Source organism: Schistocerca serialis, chromosome 4 (assembly GCF_023864345.2).
Source record: "Schistocerca serialis cubense isolate TAMUIC-IGC-003099 chromosome 4, iqSchSeri2.2, whole genome shotgun sequence".
Classification (NCBI taxonomy): domain Eukaryota; kingdom Metazoa; phylum Arthropoda; class Insecta; order Orthoptera; family Acrididae; genus Schistocerca; species Schistocerca serialis.
The window spans coordinates 266,395,784-266,418,365 of record NC_064641.1 but is presented as its reverse complement, the minus strand read 5'-3'; the positions used below and the strand labels follow the sequence as shown (position 1 = coordinate 266,418,365).

Sequence of the window (22,582 nt, the reverse complement as noted above, 5' to 3'; positions counted from 1 at the left end):
CTACAACATGGTGACATGAGGAAAGTTTCCAAGACATTTCCCATACACAAATAGCAGTTGACCAGCGTTCCCTGGTGGAACGTTGTTGTGATGCCTCGTGTAAGGAGGAGAAATGCGTACCATCACGTTTCCGACTTCGATAAAGGTCGGCTTGTAGTCTATCGCGATTGCGGTTTATCGTATCGCGACATTGCTGCTCGGGTTAATCGAGATCCAATGTCTGTTAGCAGAATATGGAATCGATGGGTTCAGGAGGGTAATACGAAATAGATAATAGATCTACGAAGTTCAACGTAAATAACTATCGTTCCTCCTGAACATTTTTATTCGAGACAATGAAGGAAAATTTACTTTATAGTATATTCTGACATGTTTGCAGGTAGTCCCCTATCAACTTTAAACATTAGCCGTAACTCTTCACAAGCTCTTCTATGCCTCCTGCACATTTGATTGCCGCCAAATTATTGAACAAGTCACTAATGCCGAACAGGCTCTACACTACTGGCCATTGAAATTGCTACACCACGAAGATGACGTGCTACAGACGCGAAATTTAACCGACACGAGGAAGATGCTGTGATATGCAAATGATTAGCTTTTCAGAGCATTCACACAAGGTTGGCGCCGGTGGCGACACCTACAACGTGCTGACACGAGGAAAGTTTCCAAACGATTTCTCATACACAAGCAGCAGTTGACCGGCGTTGTCTGGTGAAACGTTGTTTTGATGCCTCGTGTAAGGAGGAGAAATGCGTACGATCACGTTTCCAACTTTGATAAAGGTCGGATTGTAGCCTATCGCGATTGCGGTTTATCGTATCACGACATTGCTGCTCGCGTTGGTCGAGATCCTATGACTATTAGCAGAATATGAAATCGGTGGGTTCAGGAGGGTATTACGGAACGCCGTGCTGGATCCCAACGGCCTCGTATCACTAGCAGTCGAGATGACAGGCATCTTATCCGCATGGCTGTAACGGATCGTGCAGCCACGTCTCGATCCCTGAGTCAACAGATGGGAACGTTTTCAAGGCAACAACCATCTGCACGAACAGTTCGACGACGTTTGCAGCAGCATGGACTATTAGCTCGGAGACCATGGCTACGGTTACCCTTGACGTTCCATCACGAACAGGGGCGCCTACGATGGTGTACTCAACGACGATACATTTCAGATGTGTTACGACCGTGGCTCTACCCTTCATTCGATCCCTGCGAAACCCTACATTTCAGCAGGATAATGCACGACCGCATGTTGCAGGTCCTGTACGGGCCTTTCTGGATACAGAAAATGTTCGACTGCTGCCGTGGCCAGCACATTCTCCAGATCTCTCGCCAATTGAAAACGTCTGGTCAGTAGTGGCCGAGCAACTGGCTCGTCACAATACGCCAATCACTACTCTTGATGAACTGTGGTATCGCATTGAAGCTGCATGGGCAGCTGTACCTGCACTCGCCATCCAAGCTCTGTTTGACTCAATGCCCAGGCGTATCAAGGCCGTTATTACGGCCAGAGGTGGTTGTTGTGGGTACTGACTTCTCAGGATTTATGCACCCAAATTGCGTGAAAAGATAATCACATGTCAGTTCTAGTATAACATATTTGTCCAGTGAATACCCGTTTATCATCTGCATTTATTCTTGGTGTAGCAAATTTAATGGCCAGTAGTGCAAAAAGTTTCCAAGGTTTCGAGGAGAAAACAAAGGAAAAGACACGGTCAGTAAGGACAGAAGAACGATGAGAAGAACATAGGGAAAGAATGAAACACTAGTGGAAAGAAAGAAGACATTAGCAGAACAAAAACAGTAATAGGTTTATTCTAGAAGCAGGCCGATCGAATATACAGATTTTTGTACCGAGGGAAGCAAGAGCATGGAACCACCATCTTATCACTAACATTGCTTCAGCTCATATTATAACGACGACCCCGTGGATAAACGGGAAAAGGAAAGAAGTGTATTTATAGACAAGGTTGAGGAGCCGGGCTCTGGCCTGGCCACGCTTTGGGACGGGCACAGCTGCTGAGTCCTGGGGAAGACGGGCCGGCTAGCTCCGCGGCCGGAGCCACCCCCACCCGGCGGCCAACGCCCGCCCCCTCCCCGCAGCCCGTCTCCTTGACCCACAGCTACGCGATTCGTCCGCAGCGCCGGGAACGGCGGCAGAAAAACCTGCCGTCCAGCCGCGGCCCAGATGCGGCGCGCAGCTTGAAATAAGGCGGCGCCAGTCTCACGCAGGAGCGCGCCGTCTCAGCAAGCAGCCTCCTCCAGCCGAGCGACGCCACTCCAGCAAGTAAGTAGCCGGCGGCCGCTCGGGGGCTGGAGCTGCGGCGGCAGCTACTCTGTTTACTGGCCCCCCAACCACGCACTGACCACCGCGAAACCTTACAGGCTACTTCGGAAATACGATCGCGGCCACTCTTAAGCGTGTAACTTCATGACAACTGTAAGGTATAGTTTTTTTCTATTTAATAATAGCAAGTGTGTTAGTACTTGCCCTGTTCTTGTTGTATGTTAGTGAGTTAACAGGCAATATTAATAATAACCTCCTATTATTACTGTGACTTAAGTGTTAGACACATCGAAATCCCTTGATACGAAACAAAAGGATGGGTTTATGCCATTATTTTATTCTACCTTTAATATCAGGGATTAACACATTTCACAGTTTTCGGACTGGAGGTCAGGTTTCAGTGAGAGTTATTTTTCCTTCACTTTCTTTTTCCCTTCATTCTCATTAAATGTCTAAGTTACTATATGGCCCACATAATTTTGGGCAAGTATTTCTTCGACAAATATCAAAACCCAATTGACCGATAGAAATTTTTATCTGGAGAGGTACCACAGAAGGAGATACTATCAATTCTGTAATTTTTTCATAAGTTTACTTCAGTATTTCAGTTGTTATGTACAATAAGTGTAGCCCTTCCTAATGGAATATAATAACAAAACGTGCCCAACTTTCCTACAAAAATTTAAAGATGTGAGCACCTAATAAGATTCTTTGTATTCGAAAATTGAAACATTTTAAGGTAAACGAGTATGTGCCATTTATGGTAAGAATGAATGCATCAACTGTTCCCATTGCATGTGCCATCCCCCAAATTCCTCGCCTACTCCCCATTGGTCAGATGGTATATTGCAATCCAACAGGAATTATGTTTTATATTGTAGCAAGGATTCCTGTAATGAATGTTGCCGGCCGGAGTGGCCGAGCGGTTCTAGGCGCTACAGTCTGGAACCGCGCGACCGCTACGGTCGCAGGTTCGAATCCTGCCTTGTGCATGGATGTGTGTGATGTCCTTAGGTTAGTTAGGTTTAAGTAGTTCTAAGTTCTAGGGGACTGATGACCTCAGCAGTTAAGTCCCATAGTGCTCAGAGCCATTTGAACCAATGAATGTTATTTACTTTTCGTATTGTCAGTGTTTCACATGCTTAGTTCATTTCCGTAACTTATTTACTTCAAATACAATACCAACTTCAATACAATACTTACTTCAAACGCAATACTTAAGCTTTCCATAAAAAGCTTCATTTCTGAAGGATTAAAGGAGGATATTGTAGTGGTGTGGATATTTTCCATTCTCTTATAGTCAATATTAATGCCGAAATGCGTTGACAAGAATTCGTTAGTCAGGAAACAGATATTTTAATCAGCCATTAAGCAGTCGGGAATCATGAGCAATTTCTTGCTGGCAGAAAGTTGCGATCTTTTCCACTAATTGTCAGAATCGTCAATGATAGGCTCTTTCATCCGACTTCCTGTGATTCTGTGATGCCTGTGGCATTCTGTTAGCCACGCGCAATATTTCACTGAAATGTGCAGCTCAGTAATACATTTAAGTGATTTGTTTTTGCAGGCACCATGAAATTACAAAGCCAGGCGTTATACATCCTAGACATTTTTTTGCATTAGAAAAGTAAACTTGTGGTTTTCATCGTACCAAACCACTTATTAAAAAAATTTCAACAACTCATTGGATCTTAGACTAGGCTATATGTCAAGTAAAAGGGCTGTGGCCTAGAAAAGATCCATGTCTTACGTTTCTGTTCCCCTTGGAATTAATATCCGGAATTCTTTTCAGAGGAAACCGTTCATGTAACCTCATGAAGCTGAACGCACACGATTACACTGCATTTCGCCGTGGAACATATTAAACATGAAAAGTCGATACTGATAGCTCCGAATTATAAAATAAAGTAGTTACACTTTAAAATCTTAGACGCTATTAGAGTATCTTGTAGGTAGTAATATGTTTGATTGTGTATTTCAGCAAAAGAAAGAAGGTTAGAATGAAATGACCTCTCGACATCACTAAAGGTGCTAGCCTGGCTCAGTTCGAGAAGTTTCGTACAGTAGATCGATAATGGCTTTGTCGAAGAGTCGTCCCACCAATCAACTAAAATCATTTAAATAAACAACAGAAACGCGACACATAAATTTAAATTTGCCGAAAAAGTGTTAAAAGCCGCTTTCTTCAAATAAAGATTCGTGCTAATCGGTTGCCACATCTCTGGACGAAAGTGAAGTGGCTTAGGCAGACCACGAGGAACAAAAATTTTAATAAATACTGCTGGAGAAGGATTAGAACATTAGTCCCCAGATGAAGATCCCATTGTCTTAAACGGCCGGTACGTCCTTGGAAGAACCTAAAATAATTTTGGAAAACCACGAGCAACTCGAATCAGGATGACCGGGCGGGGATGTGAAACCCCCATTCCTCCACGTTATGAGTCCGCTCGCCTAGCCAATGCAACAACTCGCTGCGAAGGAAGAGTAGCATACTTGAGTACCTAACGACTGTGTTTCACGGTTACCGCTCAGAGGCTTTGAACGGCCGAAATAATTAAGGAATCGAACTGATACTGCGAAGAAACGCTTGGTCGTTCGTATTTCCCGAGGGCGAAAGCCCCCACTGGCAGAACTCGGCCGGTTGCTTTCGAACTAGTCTCGAGAAACCCGCAACGAGGTTATTAAGTGGCAAAATTGTGCAACGGAGAACGGCGGAGGTGGGCGCGGGCGACCGATGAAAGTGGTTTGTCCAGACGAACCGGCTGGACCACGGCGCTGCGCAGCGCCGGCGAAAGCAGCAGCCGAGCCGCGAGTGCAAACCGCACGCGAGCAGGCGCTGCCGAGGCGAGGAGCAGTCCACGGGGGAAACGCTTCCTCCGCGCGGCCAAGGACCTCTGCAGTCCCGCACCGCGACCTGGCGGTGCTTCCGGAAAAGCGTGTTGCAGAAGTAAGACTGCGTCGTTCCAGGTAACTAGCAGCGTAAGGGGCGCATGAGGGCCAGTGCGTCGACCAGTGACACAAAATGCGCCACCTGATTCTATCAGAGAGGTGGTAGTGTGTCAGTCCTGCAAAAAATTCTCGCAGTGACACTGGTTGTTCTCTGTGGTGTGATAAACTACAGCTAGCTCTCACTATTTTTTGGGGGGGAGGGGGGTCAAAAAATGGTTCAAATGGCTCTGAGCACTATGGGACTCAACTGCTGAGGTCATAAGTCCCCTAGAACTTAGAACTACTTAAACCTAACTAACCTAAGGATATCACACACATCCATGCCCGCGGCAGGATTCGAACCTGCGACCGTAGCGGTCGCGCAGTTCCAGACTGTAGCGCCTAGAACCGCTCGGCCACTCCGGCCGGCTTTTGGGGTCGTGATCGCAGTATAAAAAATCAGTCAGACAACCGGTTTCAGTTGTTGAACAACTATCTAAGACATAAGAAAAGTCAAGGGAAGAATCATCAATAACATAAAATCACACAGCTGAAAGCTCAAGATGTAAAAAGGTTAAAAATTTTCGGGGATTAAAAATGACACAGGATAGCGTACCACACTAGTGTTGTTCACTGAGGTGACAAAAGTAGTGCGATACTTCTTAATATCGTTTTGGACCTCCTTCTTCCCGGCATACTGCAGCAATTCGACGTGACATTTACTCAGCGGGTCGTTGGAGGCCGCAGCAGAAACAATTAGCCATGCTGCCTCAGTAGCCGACCATAATTGCGGTGCAGGATTTTGTGCACGAACTAACCTCTATATTATGTCGCATAAACTTTTGATGGGATTCATGTCGGGCGAACTGGGTGGCCAAACCATTCGCTCAAAATGTCCTGAATGTAATTCCAACCAACCGCGATCAATTGCAGCCCGGTGGTGTGGTGCATTTTCCATAAAAATTCCATCGTTGTTTGGGAACGTGAAAGTGGTGTCCAAGTATCCGAACTAACCATGTCTAGTCAAGGATCAGTTCGGTTGGACCAGAGGCCACAGTCCTTCCCATGTAAATATAGCCTACACCTTTATGCAGGCACCATCTGCTTGCACAGTGCCAAGTTGACAGCTTGACTCCATGGCTTCGTCGGATCAGCGCTATACTCGAACCCTGCCATGACCTCTTACCAACTGAAGTCGGGTTCACGTGATCGGGCCACGGTCTTCCAGTCGTCTAGGGTCCAACCGATGCGGTCACGAGACCAGGAGCGGCGGTGCAGTTAATGTTGTATTAGCAAAGGCACTCGCGTCGGTCGTCTGCTGTCATAGCCCATTAACGCCAAATTTCACCGCACTGCCCTAACGGATACATTACTCGTTCTTCCCACATTGATTTCTGCGGTTTTTCCATGCAGTACTTATCTATTAGCACTGACAACGCTACGTTAACGGTGCTGCTCTTGGTCGTTAAAAGAAGGCCATCGGCTACTGCAAACGTGCGTGGTGAGATCGACACAATGGATCTCGGAATGTTGAATTTCCTTACGATTTCCGAAATGCAGTGTCCCATGCGTCTAGCATTCCACGTTCAGAGTCTGTCAGTTCCTGTCGTGCGGCCACAATCACATCGGAAACGTTTTCATACAAATGACTTGAGTACAAAATACAGCTCCGCCAATGCCCTGCCCTTTTATGCCTCATGCACGTGACACTACAGTCATCTATATATGTGCACATTGCTATGCCATGACTTTTGTGAACACAGTGCAATATACACTGTGAGGAGCAGTAAGGATGGACTGCGGACAGGAAAATGCCAAAACGTGCCTGAAAGCGATGTCAGCATGAAACGTAGCTACCACGAGACTGAACGCAGTGCAACCCTTTGCGCTATCTGCAAGTGCTTCCAAATCCAACAAATTCGAGAAAGTCTTAAAGTTTTAACTATCACCTAAAACAATAACGTTTTTGTAGGCACAGGTTTTCAGTCCTAGTAAACAATGAAATTCCCTCTCTGCAGTACCGTAGCGCGTCACCAGACGAACCGAAAGAAAATGGCGCAGCCTACTGATAAAGTTGATTATCGTTCTGTAATTTGCGTTATTTGCAGTGGCTGTCCAGATGCCTTGTGTATTGGCACAAATGCAACATTTCCGCAAGCGCCGAAGAAATAAATTACCGGAGGAAATGTCAGTTATTAATTGGGTGTGCTATTTCGTGTTGACTCGTTTTACGGCGTTTTATATTCTCTTGGCGCCAGAACTTCAATGTGGTACACGTCTGCAAACATGTAACTGCAAATAAACAAAAAATTAACTGTAACACTTTATTTTATCGGCGTTAAACTAGTCTCATATTGCAAGCGAAGAGGTGGACGATTATTATAAAATGACAAATGGGAAATAATCTTTTTACTTTTCCTTGATCTGGAAATGGTCGTTCAACGACTCCAATCTGTTCTTTAAACAACGATGAAGACAAATAAATTAGTAGTGAATTACTACGGATCGCTTATCTCCGTCACTGACTACGTCAAACGATAAAAATTTGGTTAGAGCTTTTGGGAAGATAGTGAGTTCGTTAAATAACCAGACTCACGACCGGGTGTTTGATGCAGGATTTTCCACGACTTCGCAGTCTCGTGAAGCCTGAGTTATAAATCAGGGCTCTGTTAACGACAATCCGCTCTAGGCTGTCTGCAGACTGTTCTCGACACTGCCACTTGCTGAGCAGCTATGGGTCTTCCTCTGGCGAGTCGCGAGTGCCATCATGGCTGAATAACTGTCGGCCAGACCTGTTCTCTTTTTTTCATTTCATTTCATTTTTTTTTGAAAAGTAAAAGTTAGGTTTTAATGTCGTATCAACATCGACATCAGAAGACTCAGAGCGAACACTCAGTTTGCGAAAATGTGGACAACGAAACCAGGTTCTTTCCGAACGAAACGCCTCGACATAAGCTTTAACCCTATTACGGGGACATCAAATAACCTACGTCGGGGAGCGACAGGATGTGGTTTTTAACAGCGCTCGCCCAAATGACTTTTCTGGGTTTTTTAGGCTAACTGTTGACGAAACGTGTTGGATGCGTTGTAAGAAAAAAATTAGTTTGCAAAAACAATCTTTCATTTAAGACAGAAAAGGAGCGGAGAAAAGCACGAGCAGAAGAAAGAACATGGAAAACTGAGGGGTCTAAAGGAAAGAATATCCTGATCATAAGTAAAGTAAACAGATAGGAATAGAAAATCGTTGAGAACAAACGGCTTTATACGAGGCCTTTTCAGAAAGTAAGCTCCGATTGATTGCCAAATTGAAACCACAGTGAACATCAGAAATGTTTTACTTGTAACAATTAGCTACACCTTTCAGCTACTTCTCTACGTAGTCGCCGTTCTGACTTAGACTTTTGTCATAGCGTTGTATCAACTTTTCAATAGCCTCATCATAGAAGGCAGCCGCCAGTGCTTTCCGCCAATTCTCCACGGTGGCCTACACCTCGTTGTCTGTGTCAAAATGTTGTCTTCAAAGACAGCGGTTCATGTGACCAGAGATGAAACTCAGGGGGAGACAATTGCGGACTGCATTGTGGGTAATCTAACATTTCCATTTGAAAACGATGCAGGAGCATCTTCATTGCCCCTGCAGAATGCGGCTGAGAATTGTCGTGAAGACGAAACAGCACGACAGTTATGTAATGTTAGCTGCATAGCTTCAGGCGAAATTTCTCACCAGGCCCTCGTACTTGGCGGCAGACACTATTTTCTAGACATCTTTACGCACTCACTGCGAGCTCAGAAATGAGAAGAGCGACGTGATGCTAACTGGGGTTATACTAGAGACACTACCCAACACATCTGTGCAAAGCTTTATCGGATTTTCATAGTCGTTTCCATTCCGCGACCGATCGGAGCTTACTTTCTGAACGCCCCTCGTATGTGATGATGACCAAGTAACAGCACGAGAAGGAAGACTAGCAGTGACTTTCTGTCGCCTCGTGGGCTACTTCCGCTTGGTATGTTACAAGGCAGAGAGACCCTTCTTCTGGTGCTTATTATATGAGCGAAAGGATTCGTATGCCCTGACAGCAGTTCGTAACGTGGCACTACTCATTCATCATTTCCCGCCGCTTTCCCAAGAGCAGTTTCGAACAAATTTATCTTGTAGTTCCTCTGCTGTCGTCACTCCGCCCAGGAACAAAAAAGCAGACTCGTAGAGAAGCCATTCCCTGAGAAGATAACGTGAAAGAGGCGAACAATGAACTTCCTGGCACAGATACGCAGTTAATGCAACCACCGCCTCCTCAGCGTAGGGAGAGGTCTTTGTGATACAGAGAGTCTGAGTTCACAGAGGCTGCATTTTGCTTAAAGGACAGTGCTAGGTTGTTCTGTAGTTAATACAGTGGGTTGGCGCTATGGAGAAGCTATGTTCAGATCCGTGTCAGACTGTTTTGATGTGGGCACTGAGTGAGTCCTGTAAACCACTTCGGACAAACGTCACGCTCACATCTTCAAAGTCTCTCGGTAAGTCATCGTCGTCTAATTTATTTAGCGAACAGTCTAGAATGGCCTCGTTGTCGACCACGCTATTATTTACGACGGCTTGCTGAAAAGTAGTGCCTTCGAATTTTATGCGAAAATTCTTAATGATTTTTAAATAAAACAACGTTACTAACATTCTGTGTCTTAATTCTTCAAGTCTACACAATTATTTCTCAATATAGGCACCCTAGCAACGAACCATATCTTCCAACGAGTGACCAGTTTGTTGACACCGCACTGCAGAATGTTAGAATTTGTTGACGGAGGCACAACGTCACCTCTGCTTGCACCGCTTCATCACTATCAAAATGAAATCCTCGAAAGTTCTCTTTAAGTTTTGGAAGTAGATGAAAATCGAATGGGAGCAAGTGGGGGCTGTAGGGCGGATGATCGATGACAGTGGACCCAAGGCGACGCTCTGTTGCAGATGTCGCAGCGTACGTGTGTGGTCTGGCATTGTCATGCTGAAGGACACGCTGTTTCATGTGTGGACAAATTTTCCGAATTGGAAATTCGCTTATGGTACGCCGTTTCTCATGCACGTTACTCACTGCCAAGCTACACTCTGCAATTCGGAGCAGTCCAGTGGCTGAGGGAGCCTAATAGGTAGACATAAAGAACAAAGATGTTGAATGTTATTGACGTTTGTGTTAATTAAAATTATTTAAGAGCTTTCTCACAAAAAATTCCGAGGCATTACTGTCCAGCACGTCGTCGTATTTCATACACTGACAAAAGGAACCCAGAAATTATGTTTCTCTTGAGTTTAATTGGGCAACGGCCTTGCCACAGTGGATAGACCGGTTCCCGTGAGATCACCGAACTTCAGCGCTGTCTGGCGGGGTCGGCACTTGGGTGGGTGACCATCCAGGCCGCCATGCACTGTTGCCATTTTTCGGGGTGCACTCAGCCCCGTGATGCCAATTGAGGAGCTACTCGACCGAATAGTAGCGGCTTCGGTCAGGAATTCCATCATAACGACCGGGACAGCGGTATGCTGACCCCACGCCCCTCCTATCCGCATCCACCACTTGAGGATGACCCGGCGGTCGGATGGTCCCGGTAGACCACTCGTGGCCTGAAGACGGGAGATCATCACCACGCTCTGAAGATAATTGAAATTCACTTTCAATTGTCCCTCCAACCCATATTCAGGAATAAATACAACGGTCACAGCAGCAATGACTGGAGATAAACACATGCAAACGCTTGGTGATCCTTTCAGAAGTGTGCTAAGGTATTAGCATCTAATGATACCAAAGATTTGTTTTCTCATTCCTTAGGACTTTATACAGAGAGATAGATCAGAATGCAGATTACTAGGAATTTGAGAAAAATCGAAAGCTTTTCAGATGTATACAGAGATAGTCACACTGTTGATGCATAACGACATTTCGTGCAAAAATATCGAAAATCACTCTTCGTCAACTTCCGGTTAAGAGACTTTTTTTATATATAAATTTTCGAGGGACAGAGAGAGACGGAAAGCTTTTGTCCGAGTCATCACAGTGATCAGTAGCCTTTTCGTCTTTGTAGCCGAATGGTCACCGCCACTGACTGGAACATAGTTACCGGCACTGCCAGGGATTTGTCCACAGCAGTAAGAGTGGAACGATGCGTACATCGCCTAATAATATCAACTGATGGGACACTTGTATAAGAACTAGCGGCTCTTACGTGTGGAAAGCCTGCAACGACCGGGATAGTGGTGTCATGACACCGTGGCCCTCCATACCGCAAACGCCTGACGCCACGTGGTTGAGGACAACACTGCAGCCGCTCGACATCCCGTGGATCATGGAGATTTTTTTTAGTTGTGGCCTCCGTAAGGAACAGAGAGAATCTCCCGTCATCGTAAACATTCCGGTGCAGACTCAGTGGCCCAGAGGCTTCTATATTGTCGAGGACTTATTTAATGACCAGGTCAGTCGTTTCAAAGAAATGGGATCCTAAATACTACTGGTTAACACCAACGAGAAGAATAAAAGACTGAAGAGTACGTTATGCTCGCATGTGTGAAAGTTGCTTGTCCTGAGGAAGAACTGACGTGCAGTTGGCAAGAAAGGGAAAGCCGTAGATGGCGCTGTCGTAAGAGTCCGTATGAGCTGCGCGTATTGCACCACTGCGAGTTGCGCAACCGCTACCCCGCCCACCTGTTGCAGGACGACGCTGCTAACGCCGCCCCCGGCCTTCGCCCACTTAGCACCGCACTCACCCATCTTTTCCGCTTTTCATAGTACTATTCTTCACATTAAACGCTGTAAATAATAAGATTTACCTGGATGGTACTCAATGGTAACTTAATAATGGTGAACTGATATGGAAAGTGCTCTGTGTCTCTTGCTAAAGCCGGCCTCTGTGGCCGAGCGGTTCTAGGCGCTTCAGTCTGGAACAGCGCGAACGCTACGGTCGCAGGTTCGAATACTGCCTCTGCCATGGATGTGTGTGATGTCATTAGGTTAGTTAGGTTTAAATAGTTCTAAGTTCTAGGGGACTGATGACCTGGGAAGTTGAGTCCCATAGAGCTCAGAGCCATTTGCACCATTTTGACGAAACTGAAATACCTATTTGAAATGCGTAAGAAGTTAAAAGACACGGAAAAACCATTGAGTGAGGTAGAACATGGGCAATAAACAGTACAATTATACGGTCGACGAGTGGACCTATGTTTGCAAGAAGCTGGGGAGCCAATTTCGACTCAGCCTATCCTTTTTATGATATCTGTTGATTTTACTTCAGAATACTGTCCAAAATGTTACGTGAATAAATCCGGTTTCTGTCGCAGTATCGCCGGCTGGAGTGTCAGTGCGGTTCTAGGTGCTTCATTCCGGAACCGCGCGACTGCTACGGTCGCAGGTTCGAATCCTGGATGTGTGTGATGTCCTTAGGTTAGTTAGGTTTAAGTAGTTCTAAGTTCTAGGGGGCTGATGACCTCAGATGTTAAGTCCCATAGTGCTCAGAGCCATTTGAACCATTTGTCGCTGTATTGTTCTGATTACAAGGACCAAGTGGTTGACACTTCCTACTCTCCCCCAATGTCATAAAGCTTCCCTTCTGAGAAAATAAAGAACAGAGGTGGTGATAACTAAAGGCTGAGAGTGTATTTAAGGTTTACAAAACTAAAGGTAACTAGTTACATGATCCATGATTATAATTTTCAGCAACTGAAGGATATATTTCAGATTAAAATTCAGTTGTCAGATGCAATTATATTTTTATTTCGCTTTACCTGTTTAGACAAAATTAATTTGTCAATTTCAGAAGCCTACAAAGTTAGGGATATTACAAATCTTCAGGCTTTGGTTATACGCTTATGGAAAGCTAAACCTGCAGTAATTACGTTTATGTAATACACTTCTTATACTGGAAAGCTAAACCAACACTAAGTAAGCTACTGTAAATACACTTCTAATTGTGTGGGCTTCTGAAGATGAGGAATTAATTTGTTGAAACTGGTGAAACAAAATAAAAATATATTTACAACAGGCGACTGGATTTCGTTCTGAAAGCTAATGTACTCTCATGGCGCTTACACACTTCAACATGTACATTTGCACCGTAATAACTCTTACCCGTCACGGCCGTCTATACAGTCCGCAGAGCGTGTTCTAGTGGTTAGCGCCGACGCCACTAGATCGCATAGTTCCAATTTCGATTCCAGGCCGAGTCGGAGATATTCTTCACTCGGGCAGTGGGTGCTTCTGTTGTCCGGATCTTCTCATCTCATCTTCATCTCAAAGACTCACAAGTCCCCAAAGTGGCGTCAAATAGAAGGAATTGTACCAAGCAGTCGAACAACCCCACACAGTGTCTCTCAGCCAACAATGCCATACGAGTATTTTCATTTTTACGGTTCATTCACCATCAGAGATAGCCGAATACTCGATACACTCTCTGATTTGTGATAAGCTTTAGCTGTTTTAGGTAGTTGTAATCAGAATTGGTCCCTATGCAAACGTCCGTAATAGCCTTTATTAAACCCGAGCTAAAAATTAAGGCGACTGTGTTGTCAAAGAAGGAGCATCGACCAGTATCCACATATATTACAAAAATAGATGTACGTTTACATCTATGAATGTGTGTTACACATCTCCTCCTGAACCACTGAACCAATTTCAGCCAAACTTGGTACGTGTATCACGTATGGTCTGGAAAGAATCGCTGTGGGTGTATGAACCACATACTGTACCTATCAAAGGGGTAGGGGGGTGAAAAATAAATGTATCGGACTACAAGCAAATTACGAGACTTTATTCACGCATTATCTGAGAATGAGAACAGTTCGTGACTTGCAACGAGCTTTACACATAATTTAAAACCTTTGAGAAACTTATTCTCGGTGAGGGAAGTTGAAGTGGAGCAGATAGAAAAGGAGAAGGAGGAGAGGTACACAGATAGGGAGAAGAGGAGGTGGACAAAGGGCGAGAGATGAAGAGATGGACAAAGAAAGGGGGAAGAGGAAATTGAGAGAAAGGGCGAATAGGTTGAGATGGACAGAGAAAGGGAGGAGGAGGAGATGGACACGGAGAGAAGGAGATGGACAGAGAGGAGTGATGAGAGGAGTGATAGAGAGAAGGGGAGAAGGATAGAGGGAGGGAGGGGGAGAAGACAGACTTCGAGGGATTGAGAAGACGAACTTAGTGTGGGAACAGGAAATGAATTTTCGTGACAGAGAGTGAGGGGAGGGGGGAGGGAGGAGTACATGGACACAGGGGGAAGAAGGAGTTGGACTAAAAGAATATTGGAAGAAATACGTATCCAGACAACGCCGGGTACTCAACTAGTAGTATATAAACAATGTAAAGAATTAATATGGGGGATGGGAAGTGATTTTGACTCTAAGTACGTTGAAAGACATGACGCATGAGTACTGTAAGACAATTAATAATAAACAAAAACTGTCCAGAACACTATCCCATTGACAGTACTGACGTGTTACGTAGACAGCTCGAGACGTCGTGTGGCAGCAAGCATCACAGTGTATGACGCGGTGGTGTGTGTGTTTGTGTTGCAGCATGACGGGATCAGCGAGGTGGGCGCTGGTGGCGCTGGCGGTATCTGCGTGTCTGGCAGCTGCGACAGCTGCCCCTGGATCATCCCGGCAGCTGCTGCAGCTGCAGCTGCAGGAAGACGCAGCGCTGCAGGTGCAGGTCAGTCTCAGGCGCTTCTCCACTCTCGTTCTTCGTCGTTTGATATGTAATTGTTTCCTCACAGCTGTCTCGATGACGCTGACTTAACTTGGCAGTTCACAGATTTCGATTATTATGTGTAATTATCATCTTACGAAAGTAACACGCCAAATAGGCATCTATTGCTCATCATAGTCTCTTAAAATCAAATAATCGCAATGAGATGTTTTTAAGTGTCAACAACTGTGTATTGCTTTCAAAACAAGGTACAGTTGCTTCTGATGACTCATAAGAGTCGAAATACGCCTACTGTCGTATGTCAGCCAAATGTCGCAAAGTAAGTTGTGGATAAAAAAGGATTTTGCGAGGCGAGATACATCGTGTACTCCAGTTTGGAATGTAAAACTGCATTGAAAGTTAAAAGTCTTATCTGTTATTTTTAATGTTGCCGCTAGAAACGCTTTAGCCTCCGATTCCTTATGAGGCGAGGAGGTATCTCCGTGTAGCAGAGTATTTACTTCAGCGAAAGGATAGACAAGAGACAAAGAAGGCCAAGTATAGGTAGACACACTTACGAAACATACGTCCAGCCACTGTTTTTCCTTGTCAAGGTATCGTTGAGCTCAGGTAAAATGTCGTAATAAAAATAATGAGGGCGTTTTTCATGGTTGGGCTCTGGAACCCTTCGAGCGCTTAAGAAAGCGCTAACTGCGGAAGGATGTGAACAAATTTTACAGTACTATGTACTGTGTACAATGGAGGAACCGTTGGGAGACGATAATTGTATCAGCATGGCAATGAATTCTGTCATACCGGATGTTTCTCCTAAGAGTCGTCAGGCGCGTTTTCACAGCTCGTCACGTCTCTCACGTGACGCCTTGCGTGAACAGAAAGCGTTGGTTTGCGAATTGGAATTTTACTTGCCTATTAGGTAGAGCACTCCGAAATTACTCTAGTTCGATATTCGTTTTATCAATATGTGTTAACAGGGGCAGGAAAATACGAAGAATAAGCAGGAATCCAGCAGCGACTCAGCAGGGCTGCATGCTTGACGGTAGCTGTTGGCGCGGGCCAGCGTAGTGCTTCCACTACTGCAGTACTGGTTATTCTTCGAGCTGTCCCTATTAACAGATAGCCAAACATCGCACAAGACTAATCGCTATATCGATTACACACGTAGAATTGCACTTTAAAATTAATTTTGTTTGTAACGGGAAACAATCTGGCGCTTTCCGTCACGACTAGGAGTCTCGTGAAAGACTTAATTAGCACTATTTGTCAGGGCTGACTCCAGCTACACAATGCGAAAGCGAAATTGCAAATATCTGATGAAACACCAGAGACAATGCGACTGATGACTCTTAGGAGAGACAAGCTGTAGAGCAGCATCTGTGAGGAAATTGGTTTTGGACAACATTCCTATAGTGGATTGGCCTGCCCATTAAACCCTATCCGAACCAAATGGAGCACCTCCGGGATGAGTTATAACGTCGACTCCGCTCCAGGACTCCAGCGTCCAACGTCTGCAGGTTTCGGCTCTTGAACAAGCATGGGCTGCCTTTCCATCAGAGTCTCATTAAAGGTATGCCAACAGAGTTCGAACCGTCATAAAGGAGAAGTGTGAGGGGCACCTCATAGTTATGTCCACTAATAAGTGTCAGGATAGGGTTGTTCATGGTCAGTTCCATTCATTATACGTGGATCCATTTGAAAATGTTCCGTACATGCCCCCACGTAATGATCAAACTTTCTTCAGCCCACTCAAAATTGATCAGTGTGGCCCAAGACAGAGTGATTACAGCTAATCTGTAGTGATACATTGCTTGAAGTAGGTCCTTAGTGAAACATAATTGTTGAATACTAGAAAGCTGTCGGTGGTAGGTACTTGTCCAAGCAGAGGGCCCTGCGGCGCTTGTAAAAGGAGCCCCGTACTGAGCGAGTGTAACGCCGTGGTGCTGGCCTGTGTTGCAGCCCGAGCTGTCTCCTGAGGCGGCCGCAGCTGCGGAGAGCGACGACACTCCGCTGGACCGCGAGAAGCGCAAGATCCTCGAGCTGAAGCTGGGAGCCGGCTTCGGCGTCAAGCACTTCCTGATCGACCTCATCTTCGGGGTAAGTCGTCCCACACGAGCTCGCTGCTCCCCAGCAACGTCGTATTGACGTGGTATTCATAGCACCTGCAAAAGTGGCCTACATCATCATTCAATAACTGCCAGCTATGTTGTGTATAGAAATATTCGCCAAAAGATGTGGTCTATGACGGGTAGTCATAAAGTTTCTGTACCAGGAGTAGAGTCAATCTGTCTCATAAAAGATATTGCCTGATAAACAACTGATGTACCCAGAAGACGTAGTGGTATGTCGCTGTAGCTCTGTACGTGTCTCGAAGTAATAGGTTACCTGCAACATTCTGAGTCTGAGATTAGCAGCAGCTGGGCCATGGAATTAATGCAGGGTAACAAAGCTACCTTTAACATCACAAAACAAACTTTGTATCTGAAATAGTGCCGCGAATTTGAAGCGTGCACTGCTGATGAATGGCGTTGCACTGTGTTCACCGGTGAATCGCTGTTCACCCCAGGTGACCATCGACGGCTAGTATAGCGGTGACCTAGGGATTGGGCTCATTCTTCCAGAGTTCAAGAGAGTCGTACCAGTGGTACACCTGGCGTCATGGTGGGCGAATCATTGGGTATGATTTCAGGTCACAGCTGGTAATGGTTGATGGTAATCTTTTGACACAACAGTACATCAAGGACATCCTGCGTCCTCATGTGTTACCTCTCATGCGGCATATTGTGGTGCCGTCTTTCTGAAGGTTGATGCTCGTCCACCGACGAGTCGAGTCCGTATCAATATTCTGCGTGATGGTGAGACACTTACGTGGCTAGCAGAACCCTCACATTCGTCCCTCATAAGACGTGTGGGAGACCAACTCGGACGTCCACCACGTCTCATCGCCAGTATCGAGGATATCAACTACCAGTTGTAACGGTCGTAGGCCAGCTAGCCTCAGGTGTGGAAGCGACTGCTTTGACACCCTTCCGAATCGACTCACTGTGTGCATTCAGGATAGAGTGGGTCCAACTTTATTCTGATAAGAAGACTCACACTTCCACGTTCTTTCTAAATTTAGCTCTGTATTGCAATCACTAAAATAACATCACATACTCTCAACCAGTGAAATTTCATTTCGTTTTCTTCTGCCTCTTGAGTGTTTAATTTTTTTCTCAGGCAGTATATAAACTGAGAAATGAATGTTCAAACGATCAAGCACAGCGCTTTCCCATTTTACAGGCTCTAGAAAGGCTAAGAAACGTTATATGGCTTACGAAGAACGACACTAATACAGACCGAGAGTAGGGTAACATTACGTTCTTTATCGAAACTAAATCATCAAAGGTGTTCAGTTAAAGAATAACAAAACAGATTAGAATGTTGAAAAGCAAGAAATGGACAATAGTCGTCACATGGATTAAACGTCACACAAGAATACACGAAAATCAGCTTGCAGACCAGCTGGCTGAACAGGCATTCACGTCACAAGAGGAAGTTAGTTTTACCAAACATCTCAAAATCTTAGTGAAATGAATGTCACAAAAAGCATCCTTGCAAGACTAGGGAAGAAGTGGCAAAAGACCACAAAAGGAAACATTACAAAAGAATATTCAGCAAAGACGGGTGATCATATTACCGATCTCTCTTAATTTCACAGCTATGTTAAAGAGGCAAAACTGAAGTCTTACTAAAGGGTGTCCCAGAAATGTAGCGACACACTTATAGAGGGTGTCCAGAGAAAGAAAGCTATTACAGATACCCGTGTCCGGATACATCATACAACGATGCTACAGAATGTCGAAATTATAGGTGCCGACGCCCGCTTCTATGCCGCCTATAAGGCAGCAAACGCACGCTCACGGACCGTAGATGAAACGTCTAGAAATGTTGTCTGTTATTTAGTGATCGCGCCTGGTTGCCACTATCATCAGTGGAGAAGCTGGAGCTAACTTCTGTGTAGAAAAGCCTTGTCTCCTACGAATGCCATGCCACTTCGTTACTGTGAAACATATCTCTGCTTCCTCGGTGGATAAGGTTTCGGACACGGGTTTTAATCTGCAGTTTATTTTCCCTCTGGAATCCTCTAAAATGTCCAATGGTTTTCGGTATACAGGAGAAAAGTAAACTGCAGATCCCGTGTGCGAAACCGTCATCCACCGAGGCAAAAGAGTATAGCATTCATATGAGACAAGGCCATTCTACGCAGCAGCTTACTCAGTATATAATTTCGCTTTCTGTAGCGTCGTTGTATGACGTTCCCGAAAACGGATTCCTATCGTCAATTCGTTCCTCAAGGCACCCTCCACAACCTCTCGAAATTTCTCGCAACATTACTCGGACACCTTCTATAACCGATCCAGAATAACCAACAAGCCATCTCAAACCGCGGACGACATGTTACAGTAATGTAGCATCTTGGAAAAGTATGGACAGATATTACTGAAAAGTAGAGTAATGAAAGGTGGAAATTAGCCAACTAGCAATAATGAACTAGCGCAACCCTTATTAAAAGACTTCTAGAAATTCTGTAGTTCAGTAGGGTTTACAGATGTATGAATTTGAGTTACCAATGGAAAAACAAACTCTGTACTAATTTTAAGACAATAACCAGTATTAAGAATAGTTATAAAATATTCAAAATATATATTTGTGTCCACACCAGTTACGTAAACTGGCACATGGAGTAACACTACATCTAGTGGGGCACGTCACTAATAATAATAATAATACAGCGAAAAAAGGTAACTTAACTGAAAAATGGGAGAATGCTTGCCCCATTATGTATTGTCTCTTCTAGTTGCGTGCTATGGTAGGGTGGCGGAGGGATTTCAGTGTGTACCCAAACTGCAGTCACCCACCTTCGAATAAACAAAAATTGCTACGCAGCGTTATTTTTCTAAGGTGGTAATTTAGGTTTTGTTTACCCCTTGTACTTAATTGTTTCCTAGATACCAGAGTACCCTCACTGCAGACACCCACCCTCAAATATACAAAACAAAAATAACTTCGCAACATTATTCAATTGAAAGTTGTCTGCCCCTCGTACTTGGTTATTCCCTACCCACTATTTACATTAAGTGTAGAAATTATATTAACCCCATATGAAAAGTATCTATTTCACTGTTCCATACCTTCTGGTAAACCTGTGACATAGATTATTAAATGGATATTCAGTCATTACATGTCCTCTACAACACACGTCAAATCGCGACGTTCTCTCTGTGATTTATGAGCTACGTCAGAAAATAACTCTTGCAAAGCTATAATTTATATCTCTACTTATTTCGGCACAACCAGTTTCAACGTCGAACTCTGAACATCAGCCACCCACCGTCATTGGAGCTAGACATTACTTGCCATCCTACTCAACTAATGTCTGGGTTCAGCAGTCATGATTTCATAATGAAGCAGCAATCTTAAAATAAATAAATAAAATGTAGCTGTAGAAAAGATATCTCCTGTTTTATTATCAGTTACAGACCCATAAGTATATTTTCTCAGAAAAAATGGAAATATCACGGAGGCTCTTACCAAAAGAAATTCCTGCATTCATGCGACGAAAAGCAAAACTGACAGCTGAGAGTGCTGAGAGTAGTAATTACATAGAGATGAAAAGAATAGCAGAAAAGATTGAAAAATGGGGAACAATATCAAACCAAACGAAATATTGATGACTAAGAAAAATTTAAAACCGAAGGAAATTTACTGTATGACTATTACTTCATACAAACGCAAAACGTGATCAGTGACCACTGTTCAGCAGTTTAAAGACATTAAAGGTATTCATAAAGACCTTACATTGCAATGATGAGGTTGTAGATGAAGAATTAGGCTGTACAATGCATTTAAGGGGTTCACCGATGTCTCTAATACGTAAAATGGTTTCATCTCAAATATAAACACATGTTGACAAAAGAGTACCAAAACAATCGAAAACGTAGAAATCAGAAGACAGAACTTTTCCATTGAAAAATTGCATCAGAATTAATACAAACGATTTTGCAACCTAGAGCTTGTACTGACTGAAATTCATTCTTTGACTTTCTAAAGGAAGCAGGGATAAAATGCAGGGAGCGAAGGGTATCTATAATTTGTGCCGTAACAAGACTTCAGTTACAAGAATCGAAGGACTAGAAATTTCAGAACCCTATCCCCATGCCATTAATGTACATTAAGCAAGAAGTAACAGGAAATCAATGAGGAATTTGGAAATGGAGAATAAATAAAATCTTTGAGGATTGGCGATGATTTTGTGATCCTGTCAAAGACAGATAGGTACATAGGCAATGATCTGAACGAAGCTGACTGTGTCTTGAAAAGAGATAATGCAATGGATATCAACAAAAGTGGAAAGATAAAGGAAATTAGTCAAAATAAATGAGGTGGTGCTCAAATCATTAAATTACGAAACGAGACAGTAGGAGCAGTAGATGAGTTTTGCTACTACTTCAGCAAAATGAAGACTAAGGACGGACTGACAGCAGCAGCAATTTTTTTCTGGAAGAGAGAAATTTGTTAACATTTAATACAAGTATAAGAGTTAGTGAGTCTTTTCTGAAGGTGTTGGTCTTCTATGAAGGTAATTCTCATGTGTAGTAATGAAATTTGGGTGATTAACAGCTCAGACAAGAAAAGAATATAAGCTTTTGAAATATTATGCTACAGAAGAATATTGAAAAGTAGATAGGTAAATCGGATAACTAACGAAGAGCTACAGAATTAGTTTGGAGGAAATAAACTTATGGCACAATTTGACTGAAAGAAAGGATTTATTGGAAGTACGCGTCTAGGGACATCCAAGAACTGTCTATCCGATAATGGAGGGAAATGTGTGGTGCAAAAATTGTGGAGGGAAACCTAGGCTTGTCTGTATAAATCAGGTTCATGTGGATGTAAAATGCAGTGATCACTTGGAGATGAAGAGGCTTGTTCGGAATAGAGTAGCTCGGAGAGCACAACAACAACCATCATCAATTAAGTGGATGGGTGAAAAATTATATGAACCAGTCTCAAAAATACTGAAAATTAAGTCTACAGGAAACCATGTTGTAGCGTCAAAAATTCTAGTTAGTGGTTTAGGACCTTTTGCTTCGACAGTAAGGGAGGCACTACAGGATCTAGAAAGGAATGCTCGACTAGAAAATTACATCGTGAGCCGCACTTTACTTGACATAAAACAGAAAAAATTCCAAGAGTAGCATGAAAAACTAAACTAAATGTATCTCGTACTTTACTTAATCGATCCAAAACTGATAAACGGAAAGGATGAGTCCAGTTAATTGTGATGCTGAATACATTTAAATTTTCAGAGTTTTTGATCATACAATAACCTAATTTATACTTCTTATCATTTCCTGATCCCACAAATGTCTTCCCAATGTGTCCAAATGTCTAATGCACTCCAGAAAAGCATAAAAAAACAAACAGCTAAACATTCGCTTGTGTCTCATTTTTTGCACAAGGTTATTTACAATTAATTAAAACAACTGATTTACTTGCCACTCTGACGTTCATTTCAGTATACCAGAACCCTCTTTCCAGCTTGCCCTTCATACACGTGTTAAACCCAAATACATACATGCGTATACCCGCAAGTAGGCACGTGTACTGATAGAAGGCACTTCGGACAAAAACAGTGTCTGTGCCG

General features: G+C 43.9%; 1 protein-coding gene across 1 annotated transcript in view; it reads left to right on the top strand.

The window, feature by feature from the left end:
• Positions 1-2,210: 2,210 nt before the first annotated feature.
• The window catches only part of LOC126473795 (uncharacterized), a 45,766-nt gene continuing 25,394 nt past the window's right edge, over positions 2,211-22,582 (top strand). The window contains exons 1-3 of the mRNA XM_050101072.1: positions 2,211-2,290; positions 14,766-14,901; positions 16,852-16,989. Of these exons, the coding sequence (XP_049957029.1) occupies positions 14,767-14,901; positions 16,852-16,989 (273 nt within the window). The 5' untranslated portion in view covers positions 2,211-2,290; position 14,766. The remainder of the gene's footprint in view (positions 2,291-14,765; positions 14,902-16,851; positions 16,990-22,582) is intronic.